The 18,332-nt window shown below is 46.4% G+C and overlaps 1 protein-coding gene across 2 annotated transcripts; it reads left to right on the top strand.

Annotated features, from left to right (window-relative positions):
- Nucleotides 1-6,463: 6,463 nt before the first annotated feature.
- Chst4 (carbohydrate sulfotransferase 4) lies at nt 6,464-17,285 on the top strand. 2 transcript variants are annotated; one of them, XM_063278054.1, is made up of 2 exons: nt 6,464-6,649; nt 13,138-17,285. In XM_063278054.1, the coding sequence occupies exon 2, from the start codon at nt 13,153-13,155 to the stop codon at nt 14,317-14,319; it is 1,167 nt and encodes a 388-aa protein (XP_063134124.1). In that variant the 5' UTR covers nt 6,464-6,649; nt 13,138-13,152; the 3' UTR covers nt 14,320-17,285. The 2 variants fall into 2 exon arrangements, with proteins under 2 accessions (XP_063134124.1, NP_001100897.1); NM_001107427.2 differs by having other exon boundaries at nt 6,627-6,720; nt 13,152-15,279.
- The last annotated feature ends 1,047 nt before the right edge of the window (nt 17,286-18,332 follow it).

Below are 18,332 nucleotides of genomic sequence, written 5' to 3'. Positions count from 1 at the left end.
CAAAAACATCTGTAACTCCAGTTCCAGGGACCCAGTGCTCACCTCTGGCCTCTGAGGACATTGGACATGTATGTGGTTCATTGTGCCCTTTAAAAATAGCTTAAAGGTAAACTATATCCAACAGGGGTTACTATTGTTTATTCCATGATATAAGAGTGCCTACAATAGGAAAAAGAAGCCCAAAGTCCAGCCACGGGAAGCTCATCAATGGAGAGAAAACTCAGTCTGGAACTCAGGTTGATTGCCTCAACTTCCCCCACTGGTTTCTGCCAGAGGTTGTGAGTGTCTGACTTCATGGTGCTACCATTCTGATGTTTGCTCTTTTACTTAGAAGGTTTCCCCAAAGGGATGCTGTGCTCTGCCCAGGACACTCTCTACTGTGAGCTCCCGTCTTCACTTAACTTGACTTCTGCTGGATGCCATGAGGACCCCATCTAATGTCACATATGTCTGCAATTATTTGTACTATTGATAACTCTAGCTGGCTGCTATCTATCTACCTATATCTGTCTCTGTCTCTGTCTCTGTCTCTCTCTCTCTCTCTCTCTATATATATATATATATATATATATATATCACCTACTACCTATCCCTCCATGTTTAATGTATATAATATATTAATACATTATATATCAACATATTATATCTCTAAAGTAAAGGGATATTAACATATTCATATATTGATTATATATATATATATATGTATATGCTCACTCATCACAACCGAACGTTTATCCACTGAAGATTGTCCTCTTTTTTTTTTTTTCTTTTCTATTTTTCGGAGCTGGGGACCGAACCCAGGGCCTTGCGCTTGGTAGGCAAGCGCTCTACCACTGAGCTAAATCCCCAGCCCCTAAGATTGTCCTCTTGATCACACAGAATGGAGCTGCTGTTCTAAGATGAATGCCCCGGATGCCATTTCCTCTTTGAAGGAGTGACTCTTTCCAAACGTAAGAGAGGGGTGATAGAGGATAGTGGTAAGAATGGTGACAGACCCCACAGAAACTGGCCCTCCCATACGTCCCTAGTGGAACGAGGGCATACATGGCCTCTATATTTAAAGTTACAAAACTTACAGGCCTAACATGTAAAGATTTTTGGTTTTCTGCATATCATTTCTCCCTTGTCCTTTTTGTGATCAACAAAACTATTCACTACATAAGATCATTGATAACTCTACAGGTGATGTGGAAATGTAAATCAATGTAAAGCTTCCTCTAAATCTTAAATCCTGTTGGAAGGAAGGAAGGAAGGAAGGAAGGAAGGAAGGAAGGAAGGAAGGAAGCAAAAGGTATAAAAATCCAAGCAAATGGATAAAAGATTTGTCTAAGATTTGCAGCAAGAACAACAACAAACAGCTTGGTGGTTATCAGCACGTACACAGCTAATCTCAATTTACCATGGTGTGCATTGTATGTAATTTGTATTCAACTCTTTTTACAAAAATAAAATGAAAACAACTAAGTAGGTAATACATCTTTAAAGGGGTATAAGGTTTATTTTTGTTAAATTTTTTTTTGGTTCTTTTTTTTTTTTCTTTTTTTTTTTTTTTTTTTCGGAGCTGGGGACCGAACCCAGGGCCTTGCGCTTCCTAGGTAAGCGCTCTACCACTGAGCTAAATCCCCAGCCCCGTTAAATGTTTTTAAAGACCAGTTATGTCTTAGTTACTAGTCTATTGCTGTGAGGAAATACCATGACCAAGGCAGATCTTACCATGAAAGCGTTTAATTATGGACTTGCTTACAGTTTCAGAGGGCTAGGCCATGATCATCAGGCATCTGGCAGAGAGAGAGAGAGAGAGAGAGAGAGAGAGAGAGAGAGAGAGAGAGAGAGAGAAACAGAGAGAGAGAGAGACAGAAACAGAGAGAGAGACAGACAGAAACAGAGAGAGAGGGGGGGAGAGAGGGAGAGAAACAGAGAGAGAGACAGAAACAGAGAGAGAGAGACAGAGAGAGAGAGAGACAGACAGAAACAGAGAGAGACAGAAACAGAGAGAGAGACAGACAGAAACAGAGAGAGAGAAAGAGAGACAGAGAGACAGAGACAGAGACAGAAACAGAGAGGGACAGAGAGAGAGATTGGGTCTAAAGTCAGAGCTTTTGAAATAAGCTACCCCTCAGTGGCACATCTCCAACAAAGCCACCTCTGCTGTAGCCTTGTAAGGTCAAACCTCCTAGTCCTTCTCAAGCAATTCCACTTGCCAATGAGGAAGCATTCAAATATACAAGACTCTAGGGACCATTCTTATTCAAACCACAACAGATTATCTGTAATGGTTGTTAAAATTTTTGTCCCAGGGAGCAGTAAAACAATATACCCACCTCCCCCCAACACACACACACACACACACACACACACACACGACTTCAGTGACAAACTGAAGTTTAATTCCATTAAAGTTCACTTTGGGGTAGCCAATACATGTTTTTAAACCTCCTTACAGAGCCTAGGCAAGGTGTTCCTCACAGGTGTACGGACATTCTTCTCCCAACTGACCACACCTGAAAGCCTTATCCAGTCCTGAGGAAAGCTTCTTCATCTCCACGGGCTCTGTACATATCCTAGCTCCTCCCTGGGTTACTTTCAGAGTTGTCAGATAGTAGGGAGCCAATGGATACTCGGGTGAGAATCTCGTGCCTCTATTGGGGCAGTGGGTGGGGGTGAGGAGTCACCCACCATTGCTGCTGGATGATCTTTTCCAAGGAGATACAACTAAGTTCCCCAAGATGGCAGTTGCTTGGCTCAGAGGGCAGTCACTCATGACACAGCAATAAAATAAGATTTCGTTCCTGAGAGTAAAAGAGCATGTACCATAACAAACCGTAGAAAGTTTTAATCTAAGTCACAGAACGTTGGTGGGAGATAAGACTTAAGGATGCCATATGCTTCGTGGTAAAAGATTATAAAAAAGTTCAGAGTTCAGGACGATAATACCGGATATCTGGAAAACCAATGGGAGGTGCTCTTGAGACAAAGATTTACCTGTTTACAAAAAGTAACTTTAAAAACAAATGTGGATATGACCAATATAATTGTATAATTGCTTGTTTTGCCTACTTTTTAAGGCTTCAATCGCTTGGGAAAACTGAGTCCAAATAGGATTTCTTTCTTTCTTTTTTTTTTTTTAAGTGTTTGGTTTTCTTGTCAAAAACGAATCTAAATGTTACACAGATGTTAAAATTACAAGATCGGGGGGTTGGGGATTTAGATCAGTGGTAGAGCACTTGCCTAGCAAGCACAAGGCCCTGGGTTCGGTCCCCAGCTCTGAAAAAAAGAAAAGAAAAAAAAAATAATTACAAGATCGGTAAGGCCATCCTTCTGGGTGTTCAACAAACCAAAGTCTGATGACCTCACTACCAAAGATAAGAGGATTATGAAGCACTGCCAATGTTATCATCCGTGATCACCTGAGGCCCAGGACATGAAGGGATGCCTCCGTTAAGTCACCTGTTCTCTAGAGTAGAAGGCCATTTGGTCTCCAAAGAGACTGAACTGTTACCAGTATACATCGTACAGGAAAAAGCATCAAGCGAAGACATATCCCCTGTGCTTCCTAAGGAGGCTACATGTTCAACAGTGCTCTGACTCATCCCTTCAAATGACACTGCTGGTGGAGAAAAATCAACCAAGTTCAGATGTCTCCTCAAATGTTCCTATGAGGAGACTCTAACGAGTCTCAGCTAGCATCAAAAATTTAATAATCATAACCTAACTTTAAGAGTTAAAAAGAGACATTATCCAAAAAGCATTAATGTAGCCGGGTATAGCAGCTCATCCCTGGGATCCTAGCACTTGGAAGGCTGAGGCAAGAGGGATCATCACAACTTCAGGCTAGCCTTGGCTATGTAGTGACTTCCAGGCCAGCCTGGGCTAAAGAATGAGGCCCCCCCCCATCTTGAAGAAATAAGGATTAGCTGACAGGGATAAATGTTTGTGATATAAGGTGAAAGAGACTCTGAAGTCACCCTCTGCCAGGGTGTACGCCAATCCTCTCCAGTTATAGCTGGAAAGATCTCTAGTGTCCACGAGACAGCATTGGCATAGTCACACAGTGAACATCACATTGCAAGAAAACAAGGCCTCAAACAGCGCCATAAGTCTTACAAGGATGCTTCGGAATGAAAGGAGGAAAATCTCCGGGTAAGTATCACAGATTCACCAACAGACAGGCCACATCCTGAGTCAGGGACATTTGAGGAGAAGGACATGGGAGTGGCCTTTTGTAAGGCTCTGGGTTAGAGTTTCTTTTTTTTTTTAATGGAGAATGCCTTTATTTAATAAATTGAACCTTTGTGTCGTAATTGTACTTTGGAACTTAAATTATCTTAAAGCAAAAACAGAGGGCTGGGATGATTTAGGGAAGTGCTTGCTTCGCAAGGCTGAGGGGCAGAGTTTGGTTCCCAGCTTCCACACAAAGAAACTGAATGTGGTGGCAAATGCCCATCATGCTGGTGCTAGAGAGGCAGAAACAGAGGGATTCCTGGGACTTTGTGGTCAAAGGCAAGAGTTCTGAGCTCAGTGAGAGGTCTTGTTTCAAAAAATAATTAAGTGACAGAGAATAGAAGAAGGCACCAGACATCCACTTTTGGCTCACACACAGGTGTGCACGCACACACACACACACACACACACACACATGCACACACATGTCTGTGCATGCTCGGAGACACAGAGAAAGACTGAGAGAGAGACACACACACACAAGAAAGAGAAACACACACACACTCACACACACATGCACACACATGTCTGTGCATGCACGGAGACACAAAGACTGAGAGAGACACACACACACACACACAAAGAGACAGAGACAGAGAAACACAGAGAAAGAGACAGACAAAGAGAGATAGACAGAGAGACAGAAAGAACAAATATACAAGCCTCTGTGTGCTAGAGTGAGGCATAAACTTTGGCTGGCAAATTTTCCAGACTTCTACTGTCATGGGAGGAAAGGTATGGCTTCCTCTGGGCAGCATCATGGCCGGGGGTTCGTATTCCCTTCCTTACACACACTGCATCCTTCGGTGCCTCCTCAGCTCCTAAGCTGAGAACAAGAACGACTGCCCATTTCCAGTTCTTTAGCACTGATCTCTCAGCAGCCACTTGGAAGAAGAGAGCTTTGTCTCCTCCGTGCCAGGAGGAAACAGGAAGGGAGGAAGAGACCCAACTGAAAGCAGTACCAGGGGGCCTCCTCAGACTCCTGTCACTTGTACAACGATAAGGCCTTCGGAGATGCAGCTGATGGGAACCTGCCAGACCTGGGTGTGACTCACCCCAGCCCCCACCCCTGACGTGGCCTGGCTGTTCTCTTGTGAAGCCTGGAAAATGCCTCAGCAGCTGATTAAGAAGAGGTATGGCATATTAAATAACAGCTAACACTTTTTCTCCAGATTTATTTTATTCGTGTGTGTGTGTATGTGTGTGTGTGTGTGTGTGTGTGTGAGAGAGAGAGAGAGAGAGAGAGAGAGAGAGAGAGTGTGCGTGCTAGATGACCTAGGATCCTCTGCAAAAGCAATATTGCTCCTAACCACAGAGCCCTCTCTGTAACCCCAGTAACTAACACTTTTAAACCCTTATCATCATAAAATTGGACAAGTGTTCTTACGCACTAATCCCTATATTCACAATAAGTAGGTGGGGACTGTCATCCCTGTTGTATATTGATTTTCCAGTCACACTCAGCCTTTGTCCCCCATGGCAATTCATGTTTTTCCATTATTTCAGGCTGTTGACAACCAGATAAAGTAGCCCAGAGTGGGCGTATGACTTGCCCTCAGAAACACAGTTATTAAGAAGCTAGACTTTTCGGGGCTGGGGATTTAGCTCAGTGGTAGAGCGCTTACCTAGGAAGCGCAAGGCCCTGGGTTCGGTCCCCAGCTCTGAAAAAAAAAAAAAAAAAAAAGAACCAAAAAAAAAAAAAAGAAGCTAGACTTTTCGATAACTTGCATTTTGTCATAAAAGGCAAGTTCTTCAAGCTGTAGTCAAACCAAACACCGGTAAACCAGTGTTCTCCTAGCCGAGAACGTGTTTGTTACCTCTTGCAAGGAGAGTGAAGACATTGGACATGATATAGGAGCTAAGAAATGTTACCTCCCTAGGGTGGGGTGAAGAAACAGATGTGATGCCTGGAAAATAATCTTTATACAGTCGCTGTAGAGATAAGAGCAAAACACAGGAGGGAGCGATGCTTACAAAACCTTCTGGGCTACATAACTATCTGGCAACACCCCTATCCAACCTCACCTTCTGCAGCTCCAGGGGTCTCTTCTCCTTCCATGGGGCCTTAAAGGGACCTAACCTCTGGCTGCCGAAGAAGAGTGGACATTCCAATGTCATCTGTCATCCTTCTCGGCTTAGCTCACCTAAAGGGAGGCTCCTCACCCTGACCCCTCACCCCTCACCCCACCCCAAAACCTTTAGCCTCAAGGCATTCTATCTGCTCGTACCACAGCTTTTCTGGAGCCAGAGCTTTCTGGAGCCTGTCCTGCAATGTGGGTGTTTTTTCACTCTAAGGGAGAGGGCAAGCCAAAGAGTTAGGTATGCAAAATGCAAGGAGGAGGAGGAGTTCATGAGTCAGAGAAAGAAAGGTGCTCAGCCTGGCAGGCAGTGAGCCACTCAGTCATCTTGGGCACTGGGGAAGCCTAAGGTAAGAAAAGAATCCCTTGGGGAGCCGCTACCATGAAGGGCATTATCCCAACTACAGGATCAGAATATCGGGTGGCCCTGACATCTAAGCTGGAGATTTTGATGGCTGGGGGAGGAGGGCTAGGACAAATGAATGGTGTTGGGGGACACTCTGGATCACCAAGGTAATCTTCTAGAAAAGAAAAAACTCAAGCTGCTTACCAGAAGCTGAACCCCACCAGCTCCACCCACAAAGGATGAGAAAGAGCCTCAAATGTGGGTAGGAGTGTTGTAATGGAGCCCTAGTTTTTCTGACTGTCCAGATTCTCTCCTGTTCTCTGCTGAATGGGGGATGGGATCAGGGAGCCACAGGCTTGGTCCAGCATAGGCAGAGTGGAGCATGGCCATTAATCAGATCAAATGGGCAGAGAGCTATTGCAGCTAAACACCCGAATCAATCGAATGTCAGTTGTTCCTTTTGAAAAATAAGGAAGCAGGGGGCCAGTGAGATGGCTCAGTGGGTAAGGGTGCTTGCCACCAAGCCTGGTGATCCAAGTTCCAGTCCCGAGACCCACTTGGTGGGAGCGAATCCGTTTCCATAGTTTTCCTCTGACCTCCACACACAGGACAGGACAAATACACTACATCCATAAAACGTGAAAGTTAAGAATAGGGAAGTGGCCAGTGCTGTTTTGAGAGTCTCATTGTGTCTGATTGGATTGTAATTTATAACCGCCCCCACAGAGGGCTTCGGAAGTCCAGAAGTGTATTGTAGATGTGAAATATAATGGTGTTTATACAGCAAGCGCAGCAGCTGAGGAGGACATGACTTCTGCCTCAAACGGCCCTGGATGATTCTGTTTCATTAGGACTGGAGCAGTTTTTTTTTTAACTTTATTTTTCTTGGATATTTTATGTATTTACATTTCAAATGTTACTCCCTTCTTCCCTCTCCCATAGCCCCTCCCCCTCCCGTGCTTCTATGAGGATGTGCCCACTCCCACCCGCCCACTCCCATGGAATAGTTTTATATGTATAAAATAAGTGCGACATCTTACCCACTCCCCTCAAGTCATCAAGGGCACCCTGAGAGGCAAGACTGTCCCCATGGATATTGGTTCACTCAGACACTCATGGACAGGTGTTTCCCTGAGCTGTGTGCCCAGCACTGCCTATGGGCATGCAGGAGTTAAATTTATTCGTCAGAGTGTGGTGGCTAAGTGTGTAATCCTGGCACTTGGGAGGCAGAAACAGGGAGATCGCTGTTTGGTTGAGTTCAGGGCCAGCTTTGGATGCAGTGTGAGCCGCTGTCTCAAACAAAGTTTGTTTTGTGGTTGCTTTTATCTGGAAACTTATCCCCAAGAGTCTCCCAGGTCTGTAGGCTATCTATGGTGACAGCAGTGTCCCCAGCCTACCTCCATTCTCTGTGCACAGTGACTTCCTGCTGTCTCTACCTTCTGCTAGCTGGGACATCAGTTCCCTAAAGAATCTAAATTGAGTGGCGGAAGTCTTTAGAATGCTGGCCTCTTAAATTGATATCCAGGGTTTTGTCTGTCTGTCTGTTGTCTGTCTGTCTGTTTAGTCGATTTTGGTCAGGATTTCCCATTTGCTTCTAAAAGCTTACGTGCTCCTGATTGCCGGGGCAGGCTCTGTGATCCAAGCCCTTGTAGTCAGACCATGAACGGAAGCTTCCAACCCTGGTGCCGCCATGGTCCCTGCACCTGACATAGGTCCCCCTCACCAACACCCCTCTGATGATGGTTCTCAAGTCCTGAGTGTTTTCATGCCTTTCTGGTCCCAAGCCGAACGAAGCTAGACACCTGTCACTGTGACCTTTAGTGCACACCTATAAATTCTCAACGCTCGAGGGTTGGACGGAGGAGGATCAGAAGTTCCGGGTCATCCCCTGATACCTGGCCAGTTTGGAGGCCAGTCTGAGCCACATGAAACCGGGTAGCAAACAAAGCTCAAAGGCTTTTCTGCTTTCTAACAATTTGCTTCTTCTTCTTCCATCCAATTAGCCATGGACTTCACTGGTCCAGGAGGCTTAAGGCGTCCTAATCGGCTGCACAAGTATCTCACACAGAGAGCCAGCTAAGACATGGCTGCCTCTTCAGTAACTGTAGCTCGGTGGGAAGTCTGCGGCTGTGCCACGTGCAGTTGGCGGAATCCTCGTGCACATTTGGGAGACAGAGGGATAGCATTCTTTTGGAGAGAAAGAGGGCCTGTAGAGTACTCTCTTGAAGGAAGAATGGCAGCCCCCCTAGTGTCTCCCTGCTCCTCTGCAAGAAGGCAGGTTGGGGAGACCCGGAAGTTGGCTATCGGCATAGAAACAGGGAATTAAAGGACAGGCAGGGCAGGCCCTGGGCACAAAGCCTGGGGACTTGGGTTTCAGCTTGTACGTGTTAGTACATTAATCCAAGAGATTTTAGACCAAGAGTGTAACAGGAGGTGCTTTAGAAAGAGCTGCGACCATGGGGGAGGGAGCTGAGGGAGAGGAGGGAAATGCCAAGGCCTCAAGCAGAGAGGAATTCTACCAATAGGAGGGTATGACTCAGGCTGGAACTGGAGGGTTTTCTTCTCCCCAGTGAGCCTCCTTGAGCATCAGGTAACCAGTGCCCTCATGGTCACCAGCCCAGGAGTGTCCCCTGCCTCTACTGTTGATTATTAAGATACGTTTTGCCTGAGATGTGCACTAGGGTGCTTTCTAGTGGCCTGGGCAAAGCCAACATGTGCTGCTCAGAGCCTGGTGACCAGGGACCGTACAAGCTTCACAAAAGCTTGCTCTTTCTGGCCAGTGTTCATGAGGAATTAAAACAGGTCTGGAGCCACGGCTTCATGATAGAACGGCAGGAGAAAGGTGCCAGGTCAATCCCCAACACCAACCCTACCACCATAAGAAAAAAAAAAAGGAAAGAAAACACAGAAAGGGCCTGGTTTAAGGCCAGCGGCAGCTGGCACATAAGGAAGGCCCAGAGCCATCGATCCCTGCAGGACAGAGTTGGCACAGGGCGGGATGGAGGAAAATCTTGCTTTCCTAGTGCCAAGAGATGTAAGCTTTAGGCTGAAGCAGTTACAGGACCTGCCTGTAAAATTCTAGTCTAGTCTCTGGCTGTCCACAGGCTGAGTTCTCTTCCAGTTTTCCTCTCCCTGATACTCTATTGCTTCCTATCTTTGTTCTACAGCAATTCTCCAATTGTTCTGCGGAGAAGCTCTCTGTCTTGGGATGGTGGCACAGGACCAACCACACTTAAACCACAGTCAGTAAATGACATAGTTTCTAAGTATTCCCTCCTGGACCTCAGTTTTAGAAACTGGTCATCTCCTAAGCCACGGGGCAACAAGGCAGGAAGTACCATTCACTGGCACAGTCCACCGTGCTAGCATCAGGGCACAGAGAGGGACTGTATGTGCACATGTGAGTCTATGGGGCCTCTATGTGCACATGTGAGTCTATGGGGACTATAGTGAATCTATTACCCTCTGAAGATAGGATCTCTCACTGGACACTGGGGCCAGCAAGCCCAAAGCATTCTCCCACAACACAGGATACACGCACCTAGTTGCTCATGCCTTGCTTTTCTGTGGGCGCTGGAGATATGAACTCATGTTCCTATGCTTGGGCAGCAAGTGCTCTTAACTGCTGAGCCAAGTGCTGGAATATTTTGGCCACAAAGAAGAGATGAGGGTTAGAGAGACAGACCCACAAGTCCACTTGCCTTGAGAACACCAAGACCTGAGTTTCATTGTCAGAACTCACATTTTAAAGAGCCGGGCCCGGCAGCAGGAACTTGGAATCCCAGAACTAGAGATCCCGGAGGCTCATTGACAAGCCTAGCCTATTAGGCTATCTCTAGGTCAGTGAGAGACCCTAAGGGGAGGAGAGAGAGGGGGGGGGAGGTAGAGGGAGAGAGAGAGGGAGAGGGAGAGAGAGAGAGAGAGAGAGAGGAGAGAGAGAGAGAGGAGAGAGAGAGAGAGAATGCACGGAGAAAAAAATGGCACTAAAGTTTACTGTGACCATCGCACGCATACACAAAAAGTAAGAAGGAAGAGAGATGGGGAGGGATGGAGGAGAAGGAAGGTGCCACTGCCACACAGTCTGGTGAGGATCGTGACACACTTCCAGAATGTTCAAGGGGATTTCCAAGGGAAGCCCAAGAGCTGGCAAAGCATGCCCTACCTCTTGAGGAAATAAGTTACAAACTCCAAGAATCCCCTCTGTGGCTGCCTCCTCCTTGACCCATTTTCTAATACCTCCCTCCATGTTCACAGGAAGCAGAAAGCTGCCTGGCAATGACTGTCTAAGTCACAATCACACACACACACACACACACACACACACACATGCACACACACACACACGCACACGCACACGCACACATGCACACATACATACACATGCACATACACACATACATACACATGCACATACACACATGCACACACGCGCGCACACACACACACGCACATGCACACATGCACACACACATACACATATATACATACATACATACATACATACACACACACACACTTTTTGACTCAACAATTTGCTTCTGTGCATTTAATCTTACAAGTGTGTAGACAAGAAGCTTGTGACTGAAACCTTTGAAATAAGGAAGCTTGGAAACAACCCAGGAGCCCTGTGGTTAGATAAATTGTTGTATGTGTCCATACAATAGAATTCTGTGTGGTAAAAAGAAACAAGGAAATGCTTTGTGTGTTCTGCATCTCCGAAAACATGCTTACAAGAGGAAAAAAGGGGGGAAAAAAAGAAAAGGCAGGGCGCCCTGGTTAGAGAGAGAGAGGTCTTACTATGTGTCGCTGTTTAAGAGGGGAAATATCAAGGGTGTATAAACATTCGAATCTCCTGTGTGTACAGAAAGCGACTGAAATGACAAATAGAATGAATCACCATTGTAGAGAGGAGAGTTGATAACTGCACAGTCTCGGAGGTGGAGTTTTTACTTGGTACCAATGACAAGATTGACACTGGCTCTCACAAAGAGGGACAAGTTCACCAAGTCACCAACTAGAAGGATTCTTAACGTTTTCTTTCCCCTAGGAAAACACTGTGACCTATTTGAAGATGTGTCACATAGCCCACATACAGTTCACTCTAAGAATGCTGTAACTTCCCCTGAGACCCAACTGAGGCAGCAAGATCTCTCCTTGCTCCCAGAGACCTAGGTCTGGCAAGCCCTCCCTCCCACATACAGTGTCTTAAGAGAGCCACACTTTTCGTTCTTCCTCTGTGGGCTTCGTGTCCATGAGAACAAATCTTTTCAAGGCAATTTGAAAACTGTGTAATCATTTCCTATTAAAAAGACCCCATTTGAGTAGACTGTCAGAACATTTATTATTTTTATCCTTTGACAATTTCATATTATATATAATATATATATAACCTTTTATTCTTATCGGAGCCATTCTAATTCAACTCAGTAGGTCTAAAATAATTTTTAAGACATGAAAGTAGAAAGATGACTAGACTGAGAGGGTCAGGGGTGTTAGAGTTAAAGAGAGGGCAGGGTGACAGCTAAAGAGAGGGTCAGGAGTGGGTGATGGGGGATAAGAGAATGCTGGGGTGAATATTATCCAAGTATATCACATATGAGTATGGAAATAACATTATGAGACACATTTTATATAATTAAAATATCCTAATAAAAATCAACCTATAAAAAGTTGGGCTTAGTGTCTCATCCCTGTAACCTCAGCACTTAGGACACTGAGGCAGAAGAATCTACAGGAGTTTAGGGCTATCTAGATCTCCATCGTAAGATCCAGGCCAGCCTATCTCGAAATTCCAACAAAAATGTAAGACCTGTGCAAAGGGACTTTGGTACAAGGGAGCAAGAGGAAGCTCCTTAGAGTTAAGAACACAGACACATTATCGATTCTTGCTTTAGCTTCATTTCTGTTGCTGTGAAAAGATATCCTGTGTGAAATAATTTAAGGGAGGAAAGGGTTTGTTTGGTTTTCAGGGCCGTTCCCAGTCAGTTACTGCTGGGAAATCACAGGCATGGTGAATCCTCCAGCTTAGCAATGAAGGCAATCCCCCCACGGCCAAGCCCACAGACCAACCTGATCTAGACAACTCCTCAGTTAAGGCTGTCTCCTTGGGTGGTTTTGGGGTCTGGGAAGCTGGAAATGAAAAGCTAATCACTCACTTGCAAAATCTATTTTAGAGATTAAAAGTCACTTCAGCTTGAGCTCTTTTAGCACAATTAAGAACCAGAATTACGGGGGCTCAGTGGTAGAGTGCTTGCCTAGCAAGTGCACGGCCCTGGGTTCTGTCCCCAGCTCCAAAAAGAAGAAGAAAAAAAAAAGAAAAAGAAAAAGAAAAAGAAAAAGAACCAGAATTACTCTGCAGAGGGATCTGGACCTGTGCTTGCAGAAAGCTTCTGAATTTTTTACATTGATCCTTGGAGGGGGTCTAGGAGAAGCCAAAGGGTAGATACTGTAACAGCCTAACTCAGCCCCGTCCCCTCTGCTTGCCCCTTAAAGGTCTACTTCCGCAGGATGATGCTGTTTAAGAAAGGGAGGCTGCTGGCGTTCCTGTGTTCCCAGGTGATAGTTGTAGCTCTCTTCGTCCACATGTCCGGTCATAGACACTTGTTCCAGAGGGAGGAGTCCAGGAGGCCTGTGCACGTGCTGGTCCTGTCTTCCTGGCGCTCGGGGTCCTCTTTTGTGGGACAGCTTTTTGGGCAGCACCCGGATGTGTTCTACCTGATGGAGCCTGCCTGGCACGTGTGGATGACTTTCACCAGCAGCACAGCCTGGAAGCTGCACATGGCCGTGCGGGATCTTCTGCGTTCCGTCTTCCTGTGTGACATGAGCGTCTTTGATGCCTACATGAACCCGGGCCCCCGAAAACAATCCAGCCTCTTCCAGTGGGAGCAAAGCCGGGCCCTGTGCTCTTCGCCTATTTGCGACTTCTTCCCTGCTGACCAGATCAGCTCGCCCAAGCATTGCAAGCCGCTCTGCAGTCAGCTGCCCTTTGATATGGTGGAGAAGGCCTGCCGCTCTCACAGCCACGTGGTACTCAAGGAGGTGCGTTTCCTCAGCCTGCAGGCCCTGTATCCACTGCTCACAGACCCTTCCCTCAACCTGCACATCGTGCACCTGGTCCGAGACCCGCGGGCTGTGTTCCGATCCCGAGAACACACCACAGCAGAACTCATGATTGACAGTCATATTGTGCTAGGGCAGAATTTGAAAATGATCAAGGAGGAAGACCAGCCCTATTATGCCATGAAGATCATCTGCAAAAGCCACGTGGACATAGTCAAGGCCATCCAAACCCTACCTGAAGTTCTGCAGCGGCGTTACCTGCTCCTGAGGTATGAGGACCTGGTCCGGGCACCTCTAGCTCAGACTTCCAGACTGTATAAATTTGTGGGGTTGGACTTTTTGCCTCATCTCCAAACCTGGGTTCACAATGTCACCCGTGGCAAGGGCATGGGTCAGCATGCCTTCCACACTAATGCCAGGGACGCCCTCAACGTCTCCCAGGCATGGCGTTGGTCCTTACCTTATACAAAGGTTTCTCAGCTTCAAGATGACTGTGGTGAAGCTATGGATTTTCTGGGATACCTCCAGGTCAGATCCCAACAAGAGCAAGGCAACCTGTCCCTGAATCTTCTGTCCTCTTCCCGTATCTTGGGGCAGGTCTTCCAAGAAGGTTAACGAGGTCTGTCTGCACCCCTTGGTTCCAGCCTCAGTCGCCATTAAACACACGGAAACCTTAAGTAAGGTATGAACAAACTGAGCACCCATTTATCCTCAGTCCCAAGCAGAGGAGTCTCTTTTATACTCAGGTCTATACGGCCAAGCCTAAAAGGCCAAGAAACAATATCTTTCTGTCTTGAACATTCTTAGGAGCCTTGAGCAGCCCCTTCGGCCCTTCAAGCAAGACTATCGTCTTTCTTGTTTCCTCAGCCTTCCTACCTGGGCATACCTCACAGACTACGGTCTGAAGGCCTATTGGACACAGCAAGCAGCATCCATGGAGTGAGTCTGTAAACCTCCATGATCACAGCTTCCCAATAAGAAGGGGTAGAATAAGAGTCAGGGAGGGGTTGGGGATTTAGCTCAGTGGTAGAGCACTTGCCTAGCAAGTGCAAGGCCCTGAGTTTGGTCCTCAGCTCCAGGAGGAAAAAAAAAAAAAGAACCATGGAAACGGGACTTTCACTGAAGAGTTCCCAGCAACTTCCACAGAGACATGAACCTCAAGGTTTCCAGAGAATTTGAGGAAGCAGGGGTGGATGCTTACCTGAGAGTCTGTCCATTGCAGGAATCAGAAACAGGAAGCAGAGTCCCCAAACATCAGGGCCAGAGCTCAAGTTCAAGGTGTGTCAGGTACAGATAGCATCTCGTCTCAGTGTTTTCCTGCCATATGGGACTCTGACCTGTGTAACTGCCTCCCAGTGATATGAAAATTATACCCTCAGCTTCTGTTCTGAAATCCCCGTGTATGTTGTCTAAGGACCAGTCACCAATGCTCATTCTCATGGGGTTCTAACCACAGACATAATCACCTTGGTAGAGAGCTGTATTGTCATTTACTATTACCTAACACATAGAACGCTGCCCCTTTTGGAGTCAGATGATAAACTGAGCCTCAGCTCTCTTCAGAGCTGATGGAAGGCAGATACATTAGCGACTTGCCTGCAGTGGAACTCTGTGGCCGAATGCAACTTCGGGGAGAACAGGTTTATTTTTGGCTGATAAACCCTAGTCGGGCTCCAGCTCATCGTGGTGGGAAAGGCATGGTGGCAGCTGTGTGCAGCTGGAAGACCACATTTCTCCCACGTGCAGGAGGCAGAGAGAGAGAACGGGACATCAGACCAAGCTATAGAACCTGAAAAACCCCCCCGCAGGGACATACGTACGTCTCCAGAGAAGCCCCACCTTCTGAGAGTGACATTAACTTTCCCAAACAACGGCACCGACTGGGACAACATATTGAAAGGCAGAAGCCTGTGTGTGACGTTGTACATTCAAGCTACAACAGCTGACACCCAGCAAACCAGCCCTTTCATGGACAATGCACACATCGTAATAAGGTGTGCACTATTCTGGGGTCTCTGTACGTAATTCTTTTAGTCTAATTCCTCAGCCAGAAGACCTCGGTTCTAGTACTCATCTCCTCCTGTGGTCACCTCCCCTAATAAGGAAAGTTCCTTCTCCCAGTCTCTGTAGATATCACCGGATTCAGCTGGGCTTCAAGACCATCTGGTACAAGTGTGCACTGCCAGGTGCTTCCTCAAGTCTAATGGGATCAGAGCCTCTCGGTGTGGGACTCTAGATGCTCACCACACTGCCCAGCGGGCTCTCCAGGGTCTAGAGACTTCTCCTGGCCCAAGGTGTGTCCCTATGTTAGGCAGCAACGAAATTCACCTCCTGTCTCCAAGACATGCTGAGCACCTTTCTTGCTGCCACTACCACTGGGGTGTAAAGAACAAAGATAGGTGTCTACTTAAGGGTCTGGAGAGGTGGCCAAGGTCAAGAGAACGCTCTTGGAGAGGAAACCAAGTTCAGTTCCCAGCACTTGTGTCTTATGGTTCACAATTACCTGTAACCCCAACTTGAGGATCTGGCCCTCTCTTCTGGCATCCATAGGCACATGCACGTACACTGCACACTTACGCAGACAAGACAGACTGACAGACACACCTAGAGACACACCCAGACACAGACACACAGAGAGACAGACAGTATCCACAGAGGTCTGGAATTTTATGAACGTCTGAGCTATGACTTTATTTTTAAAGGACTTATTTGGTCCAAATCCAACAGGTTCCACCATTTTTGAAATTACTTTCAACTTGTCATTCTTTCTTGCTTCATAAAGCTTCCTCAGTGTCGGGTCAGGACCCTCCCCCTCCATTATTCTGAGCAGCAACCAAGTGCTCTGTCCTCTGAGACACTTGGTCAGCTCACCGCCTTTGCTAGCAGGATTGGCTAGCACTGACGAGTACACTGCTGCAAAAATTGTATTCGGGTGCCAAACCCAAGCAACTCTCAGAACCGCTCAAGAGCTGACAACCTGGAGCTGGAGAGACGGCTTAGCTGGTCCATTGGTCGCCACACGTGCAGGAATTCAGAGGCCCAGAACCCATGTTAAAAAGCCGAGCATGGTGGTGTACATCTAAGATCTCAGTGTTACTGTGCAGGAGGGGAATGGTAGGCCTGGCCAAATGCATACACTTCAGCTTCAAAGAGAGACCTCACCTCAAAAAACTAATGCATAGGGGCTGGAAAGATGGCTGATCTTCCAAAAGACCTGGGTTTACTTCCTAACACTCACATGTGGTATACAGACATATATGCAGGCAAACACCTATTTGCATAATAAATAAGTAAATTTTAAACATTTATTTTTTTTAGAGAAAAATGGGAACCTCAACTACAATTTGACTATTTCTATTTGCACCTCCGGTGTGGTCTCGCTTTCTGTGTCATGACGGCGGTTGCTAATATTTTAACGAAGTTTAATTACAACTATGTTTTTTACACCTGTGAATGGTGGCTCTAGAAAGGTAAAATCAATTTCTGGTGATTGTACAAAATCTGACATGGTGTTAATCTGTAGTCTTTTTTTTTTCTCAAGTTAAAACTAATAATTTATTATATGGTTTGTTGTGGCTAAATATACAGTCCATGTGTGTATTATTATAATTCTATTGAATTCGTCTCACAGGCTAAGAAACCAAAGTTTGTCAAATGAGTATGTGGGAGTGATGTGGGCCACTTAGCGATGAATCGCTGACGGGTGACGGTCAGGAAGGCCCGGTGTGCAAACAGCAAACAGGCTCAGGATTGTACCGTTCTCCTCACAGACATCTCTGGCCCACTGGAGGAAGAGGGTTTTCTAAACACTATTGCAGAAAAGCAGTTGCCAATAGCCCGGGTCTGGGTATGACTTTCTGTCAAGTATGTCTTCACTCATTCCCTGTTTAACAGGCTTTACAATAGGCCGTGGAACGTGCTGGAGGTTGGTGTTGGAGGACATGTTAGCCTATGTGTGAGTCTGTACTAGAGCAGGATACGGGGTCAGGGAACGAGAAGGGTCCTATGCTACAGAAGTCAGAGAGTCGTTATCTTTGAGGGAGCGTCTCTCTAGAAACAAGGGAACATGCCATTGAGAAGCCTGGAAACAGATGCCCAGACAAATGTTGGGGTCTGCAAAGACAAAGCCAGAAAGACTCAGTGAGGGTGACGATGTTCTCACGACGGTCAGACTTGAGACAGAAAGTACAGACATGGCTGGAGAGACAAGAAACCGAGAAGTCATGAACCCATGGAATGGTGACTCTGCTCTTGCCAGCTGGGTTTTCTCGTGTCTCCATATTCTTGTTCATAATCCCACGGTGAGTAGTATGACTGCATCAAGCTTCCCAGGAGTCACTGGGAAGATGGGTGGGCAAACGCAGAGGGCATCCTTAGTGAGCTTTGAGATATATATATATATATATATATATATATATGTATATATGTATATATATATATATGTTTTTGTCTTCAGACACACCAAAAGAGGGCCTCAGATCCCATTACAGATGGTTGTGAGCCACCATGTGGTTGTTGGGATTTGAACTCAGGACCTCTGAAAGACCAATCAGTGCTCTTAACCGCTGAGCTATCTCTCCAGCCCCAATGATGGACACTTTTAATGCTAGCACGTGGAAAGCTGAGGC

The sequence above is a fragment of the Rattus norvegicus genome, chromosome 19 (genome assembly GCF_036323735.1).
Source record: "Rattus norvegicus strain BN/NHsdMcwi chromosome 19, GRCr8, whole genome shotgun sequence".
Taxonomy (NCBI): Eukaryota; Metazoa; Chordata; class Mammalia; order Rodentia; family Muridae; genus Rattus; species Rattus norvegicus.
The sequence above is the reverse complement of the archived record's forward strand: the minus strand, read 5'-3'. Positions and strand labels throughout refer to the sequence as shown.

Coding starts and splice junctions, on each gene's coding strand:
- Chst4 (XM_063278054.1), top strand. CDS start 13,153: ATGATGCTGTTTAAGAAAGGGAGGCTGCTGGCGTTCCTGTGTTCCCAG.